The 19,427-nt window shown below is 41.4% G+C and overlaps 1 protein-coding gene across 5 annotated transcripts in view; it reads right to left on the bottom strand.

Annotated features, from left to right (window-relative positions):
* The window catches only part of ANO1 (anoctamin 1), an 83,012-nt gene that overhangs the window by 10,992 nt on the left and 52,593 nt on the right, over positions 1–19,427 (bottom strand). For 2 of the 5 annotated variants that reach the window (XM_061453097.1, XM_061453099.1), the window contains 11 exons: positions 18,258–18,322; positions 17,556–17,690; positions 16,185–16,345; positions 12,426–12,508; positions 10,428–10,439; positions 9,572–9,643; positions 6,231–6,305; positions 4,264–4,465; positions 1,451–1,562; positions 294–351; positions 84–184 (listed from right to left, as the gene is read on the bottom strand). In XM_061453097.1, the coding sequence (XP_061309081.1) occupies positions 84–184; positions 294–351; positions 1,451–1,562; positions 4,264–4,465; positions 6,231–6,305; positions 9,572–9,643; positions 10,428–10,439; positions 12,426–12,508; positions 16,185–16,345; positions 17,556–17,690; positions 18,258–18,322 (1,076 nt within the window). Of the gene's footprint in view, positions 1–83; positions 185–293; positions 352–1,450; positions 1,563–4,263; positions 4,466–6,230; positions 6,306–7,572; positions 7,651–9,571; positions 9,644–10,427; positions 10,440–12,425; positions 12,509–16,184; positions 16,346–17,555; positions 17,691–18,257; positions 18,323–19,427 lie in introns of all 5 variants that reach the window. The other 3 variants (XM_061453098.1, XM_061453100.1, XM_061453101.1) reach the window with 2 other exon arrangements.

Raw genomic sequence — 19,427 nt, 5'->3', positions numbered from 1 at the left:
GGACACACCGTGCATTTCACATGTCCTAAAAACCATGCGTTTAATAAAACCCCAACAAGAAACAAGCAAAAATTGCTACTTACGGGATGCCAATCTCAAATAAATTGTTCTGGATCAGCTGCTTGCCCAACATGATAATACTGAGCTGGATGCACAACTCCATTAGGCAACCTCCTGGAGCACACTAGGGTGGACAGAGGAAACAACAGTCAGAACATCTGCTGCATCCCTGTGGCAGAAGCAGATGGTGCTCACACCCAACAAGATCACAGACAGAGGGAAAGTGAAATTACCTCTTCCATTCGGAAAGAGTGGAAAATGTAGACATAGTCTCCTGGACGTCCAACAAATCTAGGGTACAATGGTTAGAATTATAAACTTGCTATGGATTTTATACTTTTGATATGTGATTCCTAAAGTCAAACTCTATGCCTTTGAATGGGACCACTTAGTGTTTAGTCCTGAAAAAATGAATGACATTATCTTTGGTTTTGTTTTAAAGAGCAAGTCCTGTTTACCGAGTAAACGACTTGGTAAAACTGCAAGTGTTGTGCCCTACAATATTCCAGGCAGAAATCCTCTGAGGTAATCCTCATTACTGTTGCACTAGCTGGAATGTGCCAGATGGATACTTTATTTTAGCTTTATGTTTTCCTGCTGATTGCAAGAAGAGAGATGATACTTGCTATGACATTAAATTAGGAGTGGTAAATAGAAAACAGTTAATAGTCTGGTGGGAGATTGTAGCTGAATGCATAGATTTATTAGTACAGGAAAAATATGGACCTGTTGGAGAGGGACCAGAGATGGGCCAAAAAGTGATCAGAGGGCTGGAGCACCTCTGCTATGAGGAAAGGCTGAGACAGATTGGCTTGAAGAAGGGAAGACTCCAGGGACACCTTATTGTGGCGTTTCAGTTCTTAAAAGGAGCCTATAAGAAAGATGGGGAGAAATTTTTTAGCAGGATTGTTGTGACAGGATGAGAGGTGGTTTTAAACTAAAAGAGGGGAGATTCAGGCTGAATGTGAGGAACAAATTTTTCACAGTAAGGGTGGTAAAACACTGGCACAGGTTGCCCAGCGAGGTGGTGGATGCACCATCCCTGGAGACACTCAAGGCCAAGCTGGATGTTTTTCTGGGCAACCTGATCTAGTTGAAGATGTCTCTGCTTATTGCATGGGGGTTGGAGTAGATGAGCTTTGAAGGTCCCTTCCAACCCAAACTATTCTATGAATCTTTTCTATGGTTATCTTAATAAATGGCTTTAACAAATTTGAAACTGCAGAGTACAAAGTCTGTGCATTATCCCATGAGACTGAAGAGGTTTGGGGTCAATACTGAGGCATGCTTAAGCCAGATTTACTTTACTGTCTGATTATGGTCTTAGCTCAGCAGCAGCTGTCTCATAAGCAACGAGTGGAAACAAGGAACAGCATTTAGCATAACTCACCGGCCTTTGAAGAAAGCAACATAGAAGATGGGTGTGTAGGCATTGACGAACTTCAGGAGGAAAGCCTTAAAAATCAGCCGCTCTTCAAAATTCTTGTCAGTTTTTGGCACCTCTGGAACAAGGTGAAATACGTAAGAAATGTTAAGGAATTAATCCTACCTGGAACATTTAAAGATCTTATAAAGGTGGGCTTTGGAAAACATGAGTCATCTTTTCATAGAATCATAGAATAGTTAGGGCTGAAAAGGACCTTAAGTCCTAGTTCCAACACCCCTGCCATGGGCAGGGACACCTTACACTAAACCATATCACCCAAAGCCTCTTCCAGCCTGGTCTTGAACACTGCCAGGGATGGAGCATTCACAACCTCCCTGGGCAACCTGTTCCAGTGCCTCACCACCCTCACAGTAAAAAACTTCTTCCTTATATCCAACCTAAACTTCTCCTGTTTAAGTTTGAAACCATTACCTCTTGTCCTAGCACTACAGTCCCTAATGAAGAGTCCCTCCCCAGCATCCCTATAGGCCCCCTTCAGATACTGGAAGGCTGCTATGAGGTCTCCACGCAGCCTTCTCTTCTCCAGGCTGAACAGCCCCAACTTCCTCAGCCTATCTTCATACGGGAGGTGCTCCAGTCCCCTGATCATCCTCGTGGCCCTCCTCTGGACTTGTTCCAATAGCTCCATGTCCTTTTTATGTTGAGGACACCAGAACTGCACACAATACTCCAGGTGAGGTCTCACAAGAGCAGAGCAGAGGGGCAGGAACACCTCCTTCGAGCTACTGGTCACACTCCTTTTGATGCAGCCCAGGATACGGTTGGCTTTCTGGGCTGCAAGCACATACTGCCTGCTCATGTTCATTTTCTCATCAACCAACACCCCCAAGTCCTTCTCCGCAGGGCTGCTCTGAATCTCTTCTCTGCCCAACCTGTAGCTGTGCCTGGGATTGCTCCGACCCAGGTACAGGAGCTTGCACTTGGCATGGTTAAACTTCATGAGGTTGGCATCAGCCCACCACACAAGTGTGTCAAGGTCCCTCTGGATGGCATTCCTTCCCTCCAGCGTATCAATCGAACCACACAGCTTGGTGTCATTGGCAAACTTGCTGAGGGCGCACTCAATCCCACTGTCCATGTCACCAACAAAGATATTGAACAAGACCGGACCCAACACCGACCCCTGAGGGACACCACTCGTTACTGGTCTCCAGCTGGACATTGAGCCATTGACCACAACTCTTTGTGTGCAGCCATCCAGCCAGTTCTTTATCCACTGACTGCTCCACCTATCAAATTGATGTCTCTCCCATTTAGAGACAAGGATGTCGTGTGGGACAGTCTCAAAGGCTTTACACAAGTCCAGGTAGATGACGTCAACTGCTCTACCCCTGTCCATCAGTTCTGTAGCCCCATCATAGAAGACCACCAAATTGGTCAGGCAGGATTTCCCCTTAGTGAAGCCATGCTGGCTGTCACCAACCACCTTGTTGTCTTTCATGTTCCTTAGCATGCCTTCCAGGAGAACCTGCTCCAAGATTTCACCAGGCACGGAGGTGAGACTGACTGGTCTGTAATTCCCTGGGTCATCCATTTTCCCCTTCTTGAAAATGGGGGTTATATTTCCCTTTTTCCAATCGTCGGGAACTTCACCTCTCTGCCATGATTTCTCAAATATGATGGACAGTGGCTTAGCGACTTCATACACCAGCTAAAAAAAAAAGCTGTTTATCTTTGTTTAGCTTTAGCTTTTAAACAAAGGGGTATATATTTGATAGAATCAGAAAACAGTTTGAGTTGGAATGGACCTTAAAGCTCATTGAGTTCCAACCTCCTGCCACAGGCAGGGACACCTTCCACTAGACCAGGTTGCTCCAAGCCCTGTCCAATCTGCCCTTGAACACTGCCAGGGATGGGGCCGCCACAGCTTCTCTGGGCAACCTGTGCCAGCGCCTCACCACCCTCACAGGGAAGAACTTCTGCCTTGTATCTATGTATAAAGAGTCCCTCTTCAGCATCCTTGTAGACCCCCTTCAGATATTGGAAGGCTTCTCTTCTCCATGTCCTGATGTTGAGGACACCAGAACTGCACACAGGGCTGCAAGTGGGTTCTCACGAGAGCAGAGTAGAGGGGCAGGATCACCTCCTTCGATCTGCTGGTCACACTAAATAATTTGTGGCAATATATATACACACACACATAAATGCAATATGGCCACACTGAGTGGTCAATCATGGAATCATAGAATGGTTTGGGTTAGAAAGGACCTTAAGATCATCTAGTTCCAACCTCCTGACTTCTGAAGATATCACCATTCAGATGCATTACAACAGTAATCCCAATTTCATTCCACATCTGGCTGACCTCCATGACAAACGTTTGCAGATGGACAAGAACTTACCTGAAAAAATTTCTGACCCTTTTGTCACTGATGCTTGTTGGAAATTATTCAGAATTCTTTTTCCTACTGTGTGTGGGTTTTTTGCACCATACAATTTTGCCTCTCACAACATGTTTTATGCCAATTAAAAAATGGCAGAAGATTTAAAGAACAGTTGTGTGATAGAGAAGAGGGAAGCTCAATATTAGATACAGGAATTTCTGCTGCTACCTGTAACTGGGTTAGCATTACCACTGCTGAAAAACACCCTTGACAAATGAAGTCAAATCTATGTGCCTTTTGCTATTTGTAAGTAGCTGGTTAGAATTTAGCCCCACATTTGAATTTCCTGAGTTTGCTCATCACTTTGAGGTGCATCATTTGTCATTTGGGTCCTCTCGCTCGAGCAAACATCAGTTGAGGATTTAAACCTACCAATCTGAGTGAGCCACCTCGCAATGCAGCCATATACTTCATCCAGGATGATGATGACAACCAAGTTGATAATGACGGCAGTGGCAGTGACAGTGACCCGAACACTGGAGCGGCCCGAGGGAGTTGAACTGATTGCCAGCGCTGCTGCAGTCGAGATCCTATATATGATGACTCCAAACACGATAGCGAACGTCAGCCCTACCTACAAGTAAGAAAAGCATAGCCTCTTATGAAAGATTTAACTATAAATACTTTGGGACTTAGTGGTGACCTTAAAAATGGGGTCTCTGGGCCAAGTCCCCCAGTTCTGCATGAAGGCTCCCAGCCACTTTGATGAACTGTGGGAGAATACCCTCTTTTGCTAGAAATTTGATCATCACATGGAAAAAATGATACAAGGATGGCATAATCACATGCAAAGGGATATTTTATTTTTTTTTTCCCCCAAAAAAGCCCTAAAGGTAAACTGCTTTGAATCATAGAATCACAGAGTGGTTTGGGTTGGAAGGGACCTTAAAGCTCATCCAATTCCAACCCCTTGCCATGGGCAGGGACACCTTCCACTAGACCAGGGACCAGGCTGCTTCAAGCCCTGTCAAACCTGACCTTGAACACTCCCAGGGATGCAGCATTCACAACTTCCTTGGGCAACCTATACTTGCTGATATTAAAAGTATTAGTGGGCTTCCTTTCAGCCCTAACAGCAACAGCATAGATCCATTGGATTTGCTGAATTATAAAATCAAGCCAGCGTTGAAGCAGAGAAGAGTATTTCAGCTTAAATCTGCACATAAGCCGTCAAATATCCTACTCAAGCTCGCTATGCTGTCATAATCCCAAACTGAAATTCAATCTGATGAATCAACACACATCTTGGGAATGTAAAGGTATACAAAATCTTACTCAACTCTTCTTTGCTTAAATAGATGAATAATTTTAAAATGTGATTCTTATAAAGTCCAAATTCTTCAACTGGGGTTACCAGATTTACTGCAGTTCCATTCTCTGAAAATACAATTACAAAAAAATAACCCAATCTCAAAAAAATTAAATTAACGAGTTGGTCTGGAATAGTCTACCTTTAGAAAGGGCTTAAGCTTTTCTATGCATCTGCCAATGCAGATGCATAGACCAATGTGTTCTATGTCTTTAATTATTATTTCTTCAAAATTTGTTTTAAATGCTGATGCTTTATCAGCAAATGGAAGAAGGCTCTTCTCATCCTTCTTGCACCTTTTTCCTCAGTGCTGTCTTTGCAATCCTGTTGTTTGTGATATGCTATAACCACAAATTTGACTGATTTATTAAAGATCCTTGCAATCAGGATTGCAATTGGCAACATCAATTTTTGCTTCTGTGACCCCATTTTTCATAGAATCCCAGACTGGTTTGCATTGGAAGAGACCTTAAAGCTCATCCAGTCCCAACCCTCTGCCACAGGCAGGGACACCTTCCACTAGACCAGGCTGACTCAAGCCCCGTCCGACCTCGCCTTGAACGCTGCCAGGGATGGGGCAGCCACAGCTTCTCTGGGCAACCTGTGCCAGTGCCTCACCACCCTCACAGGGAAGAGCTTCTGCCTAAGATCTCATTTGAATCTCGCCTATCAGGATAAACCCATTCCCCCTTGTCCTGTCCCTACAGGCTCTTGTCGAAAGCTCCTCTCCAGCATTCTTGTAGACTCCTTTTAGCTACTGGAAAACTGCTATAAATGTCTCCCTGGAGACATTTGTCCCCTACCCTATTTAGGTATTCTTATTTATTACTGGAAAGAGATGGAAAAGTATAAATTCCAACTCTTGAAAAGATTTTTAGATTCTAAAACACTAAAACGGTTGAATTTCTTTTCTCTGAGGAAAAGCCATAGAGAACCACATTAGTCTCAAAGTCTGTCATGGTTTCCATCTCTTCTGTTCTATACAATGAGTCAGTAACAAAAATTACAGATTTTACTGAGTGATGCTTACCATGAAGATAATGCCAACAAAATTGGTTAAATAGGCTGGAAAACGATCCTTCCATGTCAGCTTTTCTTTATCTGTCTAAAATGGAAGGGGGGGGGGGGGGGGGGGGGGGAGAAAGGGTACGTTTAATAAAGACAAAATGTGATTTTGCACACATGACAAAAACAGAGAGGGGGAAGAACAGGCTGCAAATACTCAATCAGTTAGAAAATGCAGACACAGTGTTTACAGTTACAATTCCAGCCAGGCAAATTGTTTACCCTGTATCTAGGTTCAAATTGGCCAAAAGCCTGCCCCAGGAGTATAAATAAACTAGATTTTCTGTATACTTTTTGAGGGAAACTTGAAAATAGGCTGTCAGAAACCATGAAGTAAGGTTTCTCTTACTGTTAAATATTTTCTTTTCCCTTCCCTAGAAAAATCCTCCTTCTTCCTCTTTCACTCCCCAGTTAATATTTGCAGCTTTGCAGTTGCACAACTGGTTCCGCTGAAATATGGAATCATGGAATCCCAGACTGGTTTGGGTTGGAAGGGATCTTCAAGCTCATCCAGTTCCAACCCCCTGCCACATGCAGGGACACCTTCCACTAGACCAGGTTGCTCCAAGCCCCATCCAGCCTGGCCTGGAACACTGCCAGGGATGGGGCAGCCACAGCTTCTCTGGGCAAAGGCTAGCTGCTGCTGAATAACTCCAAGGTGAAGACACAGTTGGCAGGGAAGACCTTGTTAGGGTGTGAGGTAGTTCCCTCAAGACGAGTGATTTTTGACTACCTGACTACCCACATGGGATTCAATGGACCATGCCAATAGTATTAAGATGCATGCATATTAATAACTCTTTATAGGATACCCTAAATCTGGTCAACCAGCCACTGCCTGATTTGGCTATGAAAATGTCATTTACAACAGTACTGGTCATCTAGAGTCTTTCATAAACTTTGATGCCAGGAATTGCTTCTAAACACCAGAAAATAAGCAGTGAAAGGAACATCAGGAAGCCGATGCACACATTACAACAAACATCAAAATATGACTCCAGTCCTACTTTTATTACATGCACATTGTCTCAGGAAAGTGCAAGCAACTCTTCCAACACACAGCCCATGCTCCACTGCAAAATGTAATGTCAGTCCAGGATGTAAATCTAAGATTAGCCATGCAGTGCCATTCCCAGTGCATAGAAACAGTGTCCCAAAGAGTGCTGAAGAAACAAGGGGAGGGAGGGGAAGAAACCAAGAACTGAATGTGAATATTAAACAAGGTTTAACAGCCAAAACCAAATTGATATGTGTCTTCCATAATTACTCATAATTTGAGTTTCTTCATAAGTTTGAATAAAAAGAACCAATTTCACCCCAGCCATGACTGTCTTAACTCTTTGTCTCCATTTGTTTGCTGTCTCTTCTGGAAAATATCGGTGCTTCTGATGGCAGCCAAAGGAAACAAAAACAGGGTTGGGCAATATAGCATTACAAAGCACTGTTAAATTGATCTCCATAGTCTCTACTGACTCAGCATATGTAGCAGTTTAGCCAGAAGTGAATGGTCTATTAGTTTGTTTAAGGCTCTGTGTTTCAGCTTTCAGTTAATAAAACAAACACCACCAAAAGACAAACTTGTGCCCCAACTCCTAGGGTAGATCAAGCGATCCTGCAAAGAATATTCCCTTTTTAATTTTGGATTCTGCCCTTCTTTTACCCTGATGATGTATAAAGAATGTCCAAAGAGTTTTTCTTTTTCTTTTTTTTTTTTTGTTCTTTAATTGGACTTCTCTTGAAAAATATAAGCAGTTTCTTGTTTAGCTTTAGATATTTCTCTTTAAGATTTCCACACTGTCTTACAGCCATTGGATTTGAACTTTAACAGTCTAGATCCCAATGCAAGATAATTACCAAGTCTTTCAGAAAAACCTCCCTTTCTCACGTTTCCCAAATTAGTAACATCCACATCGAACACAGCCCAAAGAGCTATAAATAGTCTGGTTAAAGGAAAAAAAAAAAGGAGAAAATCCTCTTTTAATTGCTCAGCTTTCGTACTCCACTATGTGGAGGCCACCATTTTGTCTGATTATCCTACAGCCGTCCACATCTAAGTTCTGAATTCTTAATATACCAAAAAGTACAGTGAGTCGCAGGTTTTTAGGGGACATATCTGTATTTAAATATGGCTTAGCCAGCAGATAAGAGGGCAGCAACCCAAATTCCTTCCCTTCTGCAAGAGATTTTAAAGTAGTGGTGCAAGTAAGGCATCCTATAGATCAACGGGAGCATTCCACCAATAGCTTTGTAGAATTTCTTAAGAGAGGCACAACTGTACTCAAGTACCATGACAAAGAACCATGCACATTTAGTTTAACGCCAGTCCAATCTATATATTCTGTCTTTTAAAGCATGTTTCATGTTAATGTGGTTATTGCAGTTGTATTTTCATAGGTTTTTCATAAAAATCCCAGTTTAGTGCATGATTCCATGCTGCTATGTCATTGCCAACAGATACAAAAGAGTAATTTCTGCCAGCAGGTTTTCTTTATTGCTGGAGCTTTTACTTCTCTTCTTCAAAATGTAGTCATACAAATGGCTGAATTCGTGCAGTGAAGGGGGAATAACCTCTGGTAAGGTGGAAACCAGGATGTAGGGAGAAAAGGAGCTTTTCCACATGGGTGAGCTGCTGACAGACAGTAAGAGGGAAGAAATTACAGCCTCAGTGAAAGCTGCTTATAGGGACTATGCTGTCTGTTGGTGAGATGCAAGCGCTCCTGAGGTGAGCAGCAGCACCTTTTCCACAGTAAAGAACAAGTTAAAAGCATAAAGTGAGCGCTACCTTATTCAGTGGGATAAAATGGAAGTAACGTTTTGTAAAAGGAAGAAAGTTATTATCATCAAAGCTTGAATTTGGCAAGGAAATTGGTGTTAATACTCTTTATAAATGCTCTAGTAATGTTTTATATACAACCAAAGTCTAGCAAGACAGAGAACTTTCCCTCAGAGGCTTTAGCTACTGAGACCAGCACAGAATGATGTGTTTTGTTACAGGTTTCTCAAACTTGATTCATTAGCCTGAAAGGAGCACCCCTTCAGTCAGGCTCAGTTAGTTTCCCTAAGCCACAGTCTTGTATCTAATTAAAGTATTGAAGCCGTTCTAGACTTGTCAGGTCTAATCAGGTTTTGTCCACTGGTGTACATCAAGTATCCCATGTATGCTGGGACCAAATACATCTGGAACTTAAAAACAATACACAGTGACTCTGGTTGTTACCTATTTCTTAGTCTTGGGTCAGTGCCTATAAAGGAACTGCTTCTTTTTCAGTCTTTTCTAAGTGAAACAGATGAATGTTTTTACCATACCTCTTTATGTTTGTGTTCTTTTCTCAGTGATTTTTCTAAAACTTTAGCTTCATACTCCGCTCTTGGATGATCCTGTGAAATAAATCATATTTAATAAAAAGCAAAACTTATTTACTTTTTATAGCAGATAGATATGAACTGTTTGGCAAGTCATTTTCTTGGCGATTTCCAAGTTTTCTAACTTAATTCCAGTTCCCTCGGTATGCCATTCACAGCTCTAGAGCAGCAACTACAGAATGATTTGGACTCACTACCACACACCTAGTTGCAATGCTATGGAGATTAAATTTAATACCTGAGAGTATAGAGCACAACCTGCAGATATCATGGTCCATATCGAGTAACATTATGATTGGATTTTAATTCTCTTTTTGATATAATTTAGAGTTTGCATGTCATTGACTGTAATTTCAGTGAGGGGAACAGTTATCTGCTGTAAGTATATAAATACTGGGCTTTGGGATCTCAGAAAATTGTCCATTTGGGGTCTTTGCCTAATCCGGTTTGGGACAGCATCCACAGATTACCCAGGGTGTTGAAGTAGAGGATGTAGGAAGCACTCAGAAGTAAGAGTCAGCCAAAAGATTCAGACAGATTCACAGATTCAGAATTCACGATAATTTTGCATTTACAAAAGACTCAGAATTCACAAGTATGCATTGGATGGGAAACAGAATGGAGTTGAAAAAAGTCTGAACAAGTGGAGAAGGGGAGGGTATAAAGGCAAAGAAATCAGTGGGAGGTCTAAAGAAAATCTGATGCTCGAAAAAGAAGAGGTGAAGATCAAAAGTTGCATTCATCAGTGGACATGTAATAAAAAAGGCAAGAGCAATTAAAAACAAAATGTTTTCCAAACCTTGACTGCCTCCTTCAGGAAACCAGAAAAAAACATGAAAAACAAGGGAAAAAAAAAACAAAAAAAAAAACAAAAAAACAAGAAACAAAAATTTGATTACAGAATGTTGCAGATCATATTGGACTTACATTTTAAAAATCACATGAAACAAGCATATTTACAGTGGATGGCTAGACACTACCAGAAAATACCAGTTTACTCCTGCTCTATATTATTTAATAATATTACTGTAAGTATTGTATAGAATCCCAGACTGGTTTGTGTTGGAAGGGACCTTAAAGCTCATCCAGTCCCAACCCTCTGCTATGGGCAGGGACACCTTCCACTAGACCAGGCTGCTCCAAGCTGTGTCCAGCCTGGCCTTGAACACTGCCAGGGATGGGGCAGTCACAGCTACTCTGGGCAACCTGTGCCAGCGCCTCACCACCCTCACAGGGAAGAACTTCTGCCTAAGAGCTCACCTCAGTCTCCCCTCTGTCAGGGTAAAGCCATTCCCCCTTGTCCGGTCCCTACAGGCTCTTGTAAAGGTATAAACTAGTTGTCCCTAAAAACACCAGAAGATAAGACACTTTGGGGTTTGCCTATCCTTTGAAACCCTCATTCTTCAACATATTACTAGCTAAAGTATCACCCAAATCAGCATAGGAGGGGCTTAAATTAATTGCCTAATCAATGACTTTATTATCTAGCACTGACTACACAAAATAAAGCATAAAATATACTGTATTAACAGCTGCTGGTTTTGTGGTGTAGAGCTCTGAACTCAGACATGAACGGAACAGACATCAGAAAGATACAGTTAATCCTTTCTACTTTCATTCATGCTAACAACAAGTTACCAAAAATAACAGAGCAGTATAGTATCCAAGAAATAAATCCCTATAGGCTCTCCCAGGAAAATATGTATGATCTAGCTAAGCATGCCTAAATATATTATGAAGGAGATAAACATATGAAGAGGAAATAATTCAAGAAGACAAATTCTGGGGGTGAGTGGAACAAGAACTGTGCCAGGCTTTTCAAGTTGTACAGTGTTAAACCCAGGGCTCATGAGGTTCCTAGTTTCACGTGAGCAATATTTGTTGTGTATCTATTTAGAACATCTAGAGATATGACAAGGGCAGTCATACTTCTTTTAATAATAACAACAGTAAGAAAACAGCCAGCAGCCAGCCAACAACATATGACAGGAAAATGGATGGGCTTCTACCACCTCTTAAGTGCAGTAAGTCCAGGGCAAGACTATCCTATAGTCCAGGAAAGTATCTCCTTCTTTGTAAAGTGATAATGTTAAAGACGAAAAGGTGGGATACAGCTTCTCAGCTGGCTAAGGATTTTCCCTCCTTTTCTTCTAAAACTTCATTGATTTTTAAGACTTTTTTTCCTTACAGATTCAGCTTTTTCCCCTTCATTCAATTCAGTACATGTAGTATAAACCTGGCTATGGATATTATTGTTTTTGTTTTAGCCAACACAAAAAATCCATCACCTCTGCACTGTGTTCCTCCTGTTTCCCCAAGCCCACATGTCTGGAAATATTTTCTTAGGTATTTTCCAAGTCAGGGCTTGATCCTGCATCGTTAACAGGAATTTTTCAGTGGTGTTTTTCTTTTACAGTGCTGTAACTTTATCAGCTTCAGAATGTTCATTTCTGATTTACAGCAGTGTGAGCTGAATGAGGTCCTTAACTGTTAGCACCCTGACATCAGCACAGCAGTGAGGTCTGAGCTGTATATTCCATGCTAGGCGTTACCCAACTACACACTTTAGGGTTGGATTTTATGGCTATATAATTATATTTCTATGGCTACAAGATGTACTAATCATACGCTTGCTATAAAAACCTCAAATAGTTCATGTACAGAGAATTTCCTTTCTTCTAAATGACTCAACCGCCCCAAGAGCTGTTCCCCGTGAAGCAATGTCTATCAGCTCAGGGCAAGGAGCTATGGGTAACGCCACAGTGGAAGTCAAAGAGCCAGAACTGAAAGGACAAACCTCCTCCTCTTCAAACCCAGTCAGGTCCCACCTGTAGTTGAGACGCATCTGTTTTCTCTTCCAGTGTTCCATAAAGGTGGCAGCTGAAACAACAGTTTAATAATTAGTTTGACATTTTTACCACTGGGATTTGTCTTAGGAGGCATGCCAGCCACGCTCCAGATTGCCTCAGGTCTGAGGACGTGCAATATTGTGTCATATCCCACAGGTTATCTTAGTTTTTATTACTGTTTTATTCACCATTAATATCTTCTACCTAGGAAATACTGATGTGCTAGGGGCCAAACTTTGTATCTAGGTAAGCTAAAAGAAAGGGCATTTGTTACATCCACAGCTTTACGTAGAAAGATGCCTACAACTTTTCAGAGTTCTAAGAAACCCAAACTTAATGAAATATTTGTTGGTGTGACTAATGATATTGTTGGTCTTCATCTGCATATAACTCCATCTGTAAGTCCAAACAAACCTCTGTTTTATCTGTATGAAATATGAATTATATAACTAGCCTTGTACTGGTGGTACAGTTATTCCCTCAAAGACATCAAGATAAAGCATTTTGATATTGTCATAATTATATCCATCTAGTGGTCTTCATAGCATGGCTATCTCTAATCATCACACCCAAACCCAAATACTCATGACAGTGTGAAAGCTGCATGTGAGCATGCTATTAAAGAGAAAGGCTTTAAGGGTTTTTATCATTAAAACACTAATTTTCTTTTTGATGGAGAAGACTTACAGACAAGAAACCTCATTCAAGCAATTCTTGAGTCCAAATGAATGATTGAGGTCTGTATCAGTCTATCTATCTGCCCCTGATGCTAAGCAAATTTTCAGAGGACACATTTAGATGCTGGGAATACAAAACTGCTGTATAATAAGTGATTAGGGAAGAGACAAGTCTACCAAGAAATGGTGTTCCCAGAGGAGTTTCCTGCGGTGAGTATTAACAGATGTGCTCAGAAACATTCATTTCCAGAAAAAACAGAGGCAGGGAGAGGATAAGAAAGCTGAATAAAGAGGAAAGGACATCCTCATGACTGGAACCAGGCAAGGGTCATGACATTCATGTGCTTTCCGAGCAAAACTCTCTGCGCAAAACTTACAACTGAACCTCTTTACAAACGATTGGCTTCCTATAAACTGGGATGGCCCTAGCAGTGTTTTAAGAGGGTCTGTGTCATTGTCATGGACTCGCCTTCCCTCTCCCCACCACTAGCAATTCTCACACTGGGGTCTGCAACTTCGACAGTGGAAAGAGGGAAAATGAAGATGTCGTTTCTTAGTGCTACTCAAAGTCCTTCTGTAGCACAGACTTATACCAATGCAAAATGAAAAGGCTGCATCTGAAACCCAGCCAGCCCATTCCAAAAGTTCCCAGTGAACATGCCAGGTAGTGATGCCACTTAGCCAAGTCCACCTGCATCATCACATTTCATCTGGGCCCATATGCATAAGTGGAACTTAAAAATTCCCCATGGTTACTGTCCAGATGATCTTATCCAGATTCTCTGACATTTTTAATGCTGTTCAATACCAAACAGCACTGGGCCACAGTCCATGTTTAATGTTGAACTTCTGACCGGGGCTCAGTTCACTGCTATAGCTGTTTTAATGCTCGTGTGAGTGAAGTTTTCCAGGGTGTTACAATACCACCATGATACAAAGAAAGCCTGGACAAATGTTTGCTCACAATCATACCCCTGAACGCGGGCTCATTTTCTTGCTATGCGAAGGAGGAAACCCAAGTAACCTCCTCTTCCTCAACTCTTCGACTGCACATGAACCTAATAAAACTTCTCTTTATGGGCAGAGATGCTCACAAACAGCACCAGAGACTCCATGTGTGCCTATGTTTAGAGACAGATAGTTTTGATTGAGACTACTTCCTTAGAACATAAAGTGCTCATTTCATTTTTATTTTAAACCATTTAGACAGGAAATTTCCACTAACCCAATTTAAAACTATGTGGACAAAGTCCTGAATTCAAAATGACCTCTTTGAAACAACATTTGAGTTTATATGGTATTGTACCACAATAAAACTTTATGTTGACCCTGAAAAACTTGAGGGATTTCACATCCCACTCCTAAGCTCTCTCAAATATTAAGCCTGCTTCTGTATAGAGCACAGAAACTGGCTTCTGCCAATGTGCCTTACTTTGCCCAAGCATGTAAAAATAAGGATGGATGGACCCCTAGTTGTTTGCTAAGGAAAGGGAGGGAAACAGCGTTACTTTTTGAACAACAGTATTATATGCCAAGAGTCATGTGGAATTCCCTTTAACGGTAAATAAGGGAGACCAAAACCAATACTTGACTCTCTATATGGGAGAATAAGACTATTTAAAGTCTCTGACACTGCATCCTGCTTTGGGGTGTATCACATTTCTCCCTGTATGCTACACGGCAAGATGATGATCTGTAAGATAGTGATCCCTCCTCTCTTCTGTGAAGCTAGTTGAGTTCAACTTCCCAGACCCACTTCCCAGCTTTCCCTCCGAACCTGCCATGCTCCAACTCCAGAGTTCTCAAAATCCCTCTGCAGGACTCTCCTTGTTCTTTTCGTTATGGTACTTGATAATGCTGTTAGCACTTCATCATTACGTCATTATCTCAAATGGAGACCTTGATCAAAATTATGTTGAATGGTACTAAAATCAGTTCAGATGAATGGTAATGTAAGAATGGTTCCCTACATACTAGAACAAATAAAAACTCAGGCTATAGTTTTCAGATTAAATATAAGCCAAAACCAGTTATTTGCTAACTCTGTACAGGAAGGGCAAACATCATCTTGTGCTGCTCTCCCTGTCTCTGGGAATATGTGGCCAAACTGCTAAACTGGTGGAAACAACACACATTTTCCTGTTCTCTGAAGCCTCTATAGGGCTGCCAGTTACAAACACAAGTTTTGAACCCCATCAGTTTCCATTTATCTTAACAGGCCATCCTGGTCCCCAGCGAAGATGACTGGAGGCTCCTCTCCTCCAGCACCCATGCTGGAGGAACCATGCACCCCATGGGGGTCTCCTTGGGGGAGGAGAAAAGCCCTCAGTAACCATTACTGAAGACAAATATTTCATGAGAGGGTTAATATTTTTTAACCAAGCTTGACAGACATGCCAAAAAATGTTAAAGTGACATGCTCAAAGCGCAAGGGCAGACAGCATCCAGAAAAATACCTCTAACGCCACCATTCTTGCTTCATAGTCTACATGCATGATGTCTGCCTGCTTAATTGCATCTCAGAACAGACTCAGGAATCAATGTTGGTTTCTCCTGAGACTCCAAAGGCCATTACACTTCCCTGTGGAGCCCTCCCCTCAGCCCCGGAGTACATTAATGTATTTCTTCTGTAATGGTCTAAAGTGGAAGCTGGCTCTGCAAATAGGTTTGGGTTATTTATTTATATATTTGTGTTTTGGCAAGCTGTGCAATCCCGTTAATGAAATTTTGACATACCATACAGCAGTTTTATGACAGATGCCTAACAGTTTCATTTGACATTCATCTCAAGCAACTTTGTGAATTTTAGCTTTCAGTCCAGAATATAAATTTGGGGGTGACAGTTTCATGGGGAAAAAAAAAAAAAGGAAAGAAAAAAAAATGGAAAGGAAAAAAAATTAGGAAAGACAAAAAAAAGATAAGTTATTCATATAATTAACTGCCTATAAATAAACTGCTTTATCTCTTCTGTTTCTTCCTGTTGTATTCTAAAAAATTAAAAACTTAACATGAAGGCATGTATCTTCTTACCCCAGAGAGCCATGAAGACTGAGAAGAAGACAGTTGCAGGGTTATCAAACAGATGACTTGCACGAGCAGTCGCACAAGCAGAACTCATCTTCCAGTAACTGCATGTTCTGTCACACAAGGGACACATGGTGATGTTGTTTCTCTGGTCACACATTTCCATACTGCAAAGAAGCAACAAGACAGAGAGAAAGTATGGTCATTTTGGCTCCATCTTCCATGTTCCACTGCTCTTTCTTCCTTTGCACAGCATCTGCTTCTGGTTTGTAGGCCCAGCAGATCCTACCCTCCCAGTGCTTCCCAGCTCTTGCTCCAGCAAGCGGCTCTGCTCACAACCTAGCCCATTGTAGAGCCTGAAATCCTCACACAAGGCTGCTGTCTTCCTCCATCCCCAGCCCTACTTGTTTTCCAGGGAATAGGAGAGATGCAGTATGAGATGCATAGGGCTCTATGCTCTTTACTATAGGATCTTACAGTAAAAAAAAAAAACAAATCTTGAAATTAAACATCATTCTGGTTTTGAAATACTAACTACAGCAGTAGATAAGGGACAAGAGAAGTGCTGAGGATCAAGAGTCTGGAGTTCAACCAACTTCTCTTCTATGCACTCCATCTGTGAAACAGCAACAGCAACCCTCCCTTTGACTTTCTTCAGTTGCTGGAAGCAGTACAAAGCAATCTTAGTGAACAAAAAAAACATCTATTTTTTGATATCCATTATCTGCTTTGTTACTCAGGGCTTATGGTTGCAGTACAAACTGTGTAATTTTCATCTTCAGCTGATGATACAAGCAGGGCAAATAATGCTAAACCATAGGGCTTTAAGAACATTATAATACAAAACTTACTAAAATGAAAAATAGTACAGATTTTGTTTATCTGATCACAGTGGCTTACTTAAGGCATATATATTCTTGATTCATCTTTATGTCATACAATGCCTTCTGCAGCATTTTATGATGGCAAGCACTAAACCCTGTCATTAGCAGTATTTTGTGGTTTGTTTTAACATAATGAACTGAGTTAGGGAAAAAAAAAAAACACCAACCACCTGCGCAACTGGCCAAGAATTATTTTTAGCACATCAATGCAAATTGCACAAGTCAATTTAACAATAAATGCTAATGATTTAAAACCATGCTGCAGCTCTGTGGCCTACTCTTAGCCCTTGAGAGTGCTCCATAGCTTGCTGCCAGCAGGAATCAGTGGACTGCAAACTCGCCATGGACAGGGACACCTTCCACTAGACCAAGTTGCTCCAAGCCCCATCCAAGCTGGCCTTGAACACTTCAGTAACAAAACATTTCTAGAGAAAGGTACCTTTGAGATTCTAGTGTCCTATGATAATAGAACTGGTTTATTTCTTTAGTTTACCTAGGTATATTCTCATCCACTGTTGCACAGCCATACAGGAAAACGATAATCCCAACAACTGAAGCTGGAATAAGCATCTGTGTATAAACTCCCAGCCAGGCAAAATATAGTCCAATCTTCTCTCCAAAGTACTTTCTGAAACACATTTTAAAAAGAGAATTGAGAGAGATAAATATTTTCTATTTCTTAAAATATAACATGGCTAAAATTATGAATTGCAGCTGGATTAAGCATGAACAAAGTAAGAGACAGTGACCTGTGGGAATTTTTGTCTTCTCAGAGGACTTTCTTTCTCATGATGCTTGGAGTTAATCCAGCGATAGAGGCACCATGAAAGTAAATCAGTCAGACTAGTAATTTTTTCCCCTGTGTTTCTGCTGTGTAAATTGGTATCTTTGGATCTTCTGTGAGCAAATCCTCCTAAAAAAGCACCACATTTTCTTCAGAGAATCTCAGCTCTCACCATGAGCAGACAAAATTCATTAAAAATATATCCCCTGCAAGCTTCCACGCTAGGTGGGATACATCAGTGTGCCTCTAAACTCACAGAAAACTCCTTTTCTCCCAGTGAATGTCTCATTCTCTGGAATCCCCCAGGGTGGCACTGAAGGCAGCATCCCTGTGGGGACACTAACACAAGCATCACCATGCACAGGTTCAGTGTTCCCCATGGAAACATGACAGGAAGGGCTGAACTCTCACCTCACCAGGTCGATTGGCTGGTACTTGTAAAAGACACCGTAGCTTGCCCACTCCTCACACAGGAGCTGTGAAACAGAAAGGCAAAAGAGAAAGCTAAAGCAATTGGACGTGAACATTTTCTCTTTTGGGCCCAGCAAACTGCGGAGCCCAGGCTGCGGATCCGGTCTTACCGCTTTGTGGTTTCAACTCATCAGCTGCCAATACACGCAGAGTGCATTAAGTATTAAAAACAAATATGCTGATTGGGCATGCTGTAATACAGTGATGAATTCGAGTACATTAAAAGGCTCTTCAGCAACTGGATTGATGGATAACTATAGCAGGGACAGGGAGAGTAGCCCTGATTTTATGATCTGCAGAAGGTATCTAGCAGAATGGATGTGAAAGATAGACATGCTTTGACTTAGAAGACAAAAAATAAAATCTAGAATGAACTGTTTTGTTTTCACTATACAAGCTAGTATATTCATCATCCATCAAGAGGTGCTGTGCAGAGGCGCCTCAAAGGCTGCATTTAGGAGGTTTTCAGCTTTAAAACTAACAGAAGACAATGATTTCCACTTATCCTTTTGGTTAGGATAGAGGCCAAGGAAAACAACGATCCCCATTAGTGATTTATAAAATTGAGTCCCTCACAAAAATAGATTCCTCTGAGACCTTCAATTTAACTTTTACTTCATAAAATACATAAATAGTGCTTCTCAGATCTGATTTTTTCTTAATTCAGTTCAGCTAACAGAGTGAACAACAAGTAAGCGTGCATACAAAAATACTAGAGAAGACAAACTGTGCTCGCTGGCCACCCAGCCATCACCTCCTCTGTGGAACAGGGGGAAAAAAAGCTTGACATCTGCTTGTGAAGTGAAGCCTCCCTTCGCTGCTTTTCTCCCTGCTTCAACACAGTGACATGAACTGGGTAGCAGGTAGTAGTTAGTTCCTAACTACTGATATTTCAGAGAGATGCTTTGATGGTCACTTCCATTTTCATTAATTCATCTAGCTACTTTTCTCAAGTGTAATAGCATAAACTGATTAGTGCTGAAGTATTCATTTTCATCAAGCATTGGGTAAAAAAAAGCAAAAGAAAAAAAGGGCAGAAAAATTCAGAGCTTGGTTATACAAGCATCCAGCAGTGTGTGAGGGCCGCACAACCAGCCCAGATGTGGAAGA

Source organism: Pezoporus flaviventris, unplaced genomic scaffold, assembly GCF_033815535.1.
Source record: "Pezoporus flaviventris isolate CSIRO_AGI_PZ_B2104156 unplaced genomic scaffold, CSIRO_AGI_Pfla_v1 ptg000014l, whole genome shotgun sequence".
NCBI lineage: Eukaryota > Metazoa > Chordata > Aves > Psittaciformes > Psittacidae > Pezoporus > Pezoporus flaviventris.
Note: the sequence above shows the minus strand (reverse complement) of the source record. Positions and strands in the feature narration are given on the sequence as shown.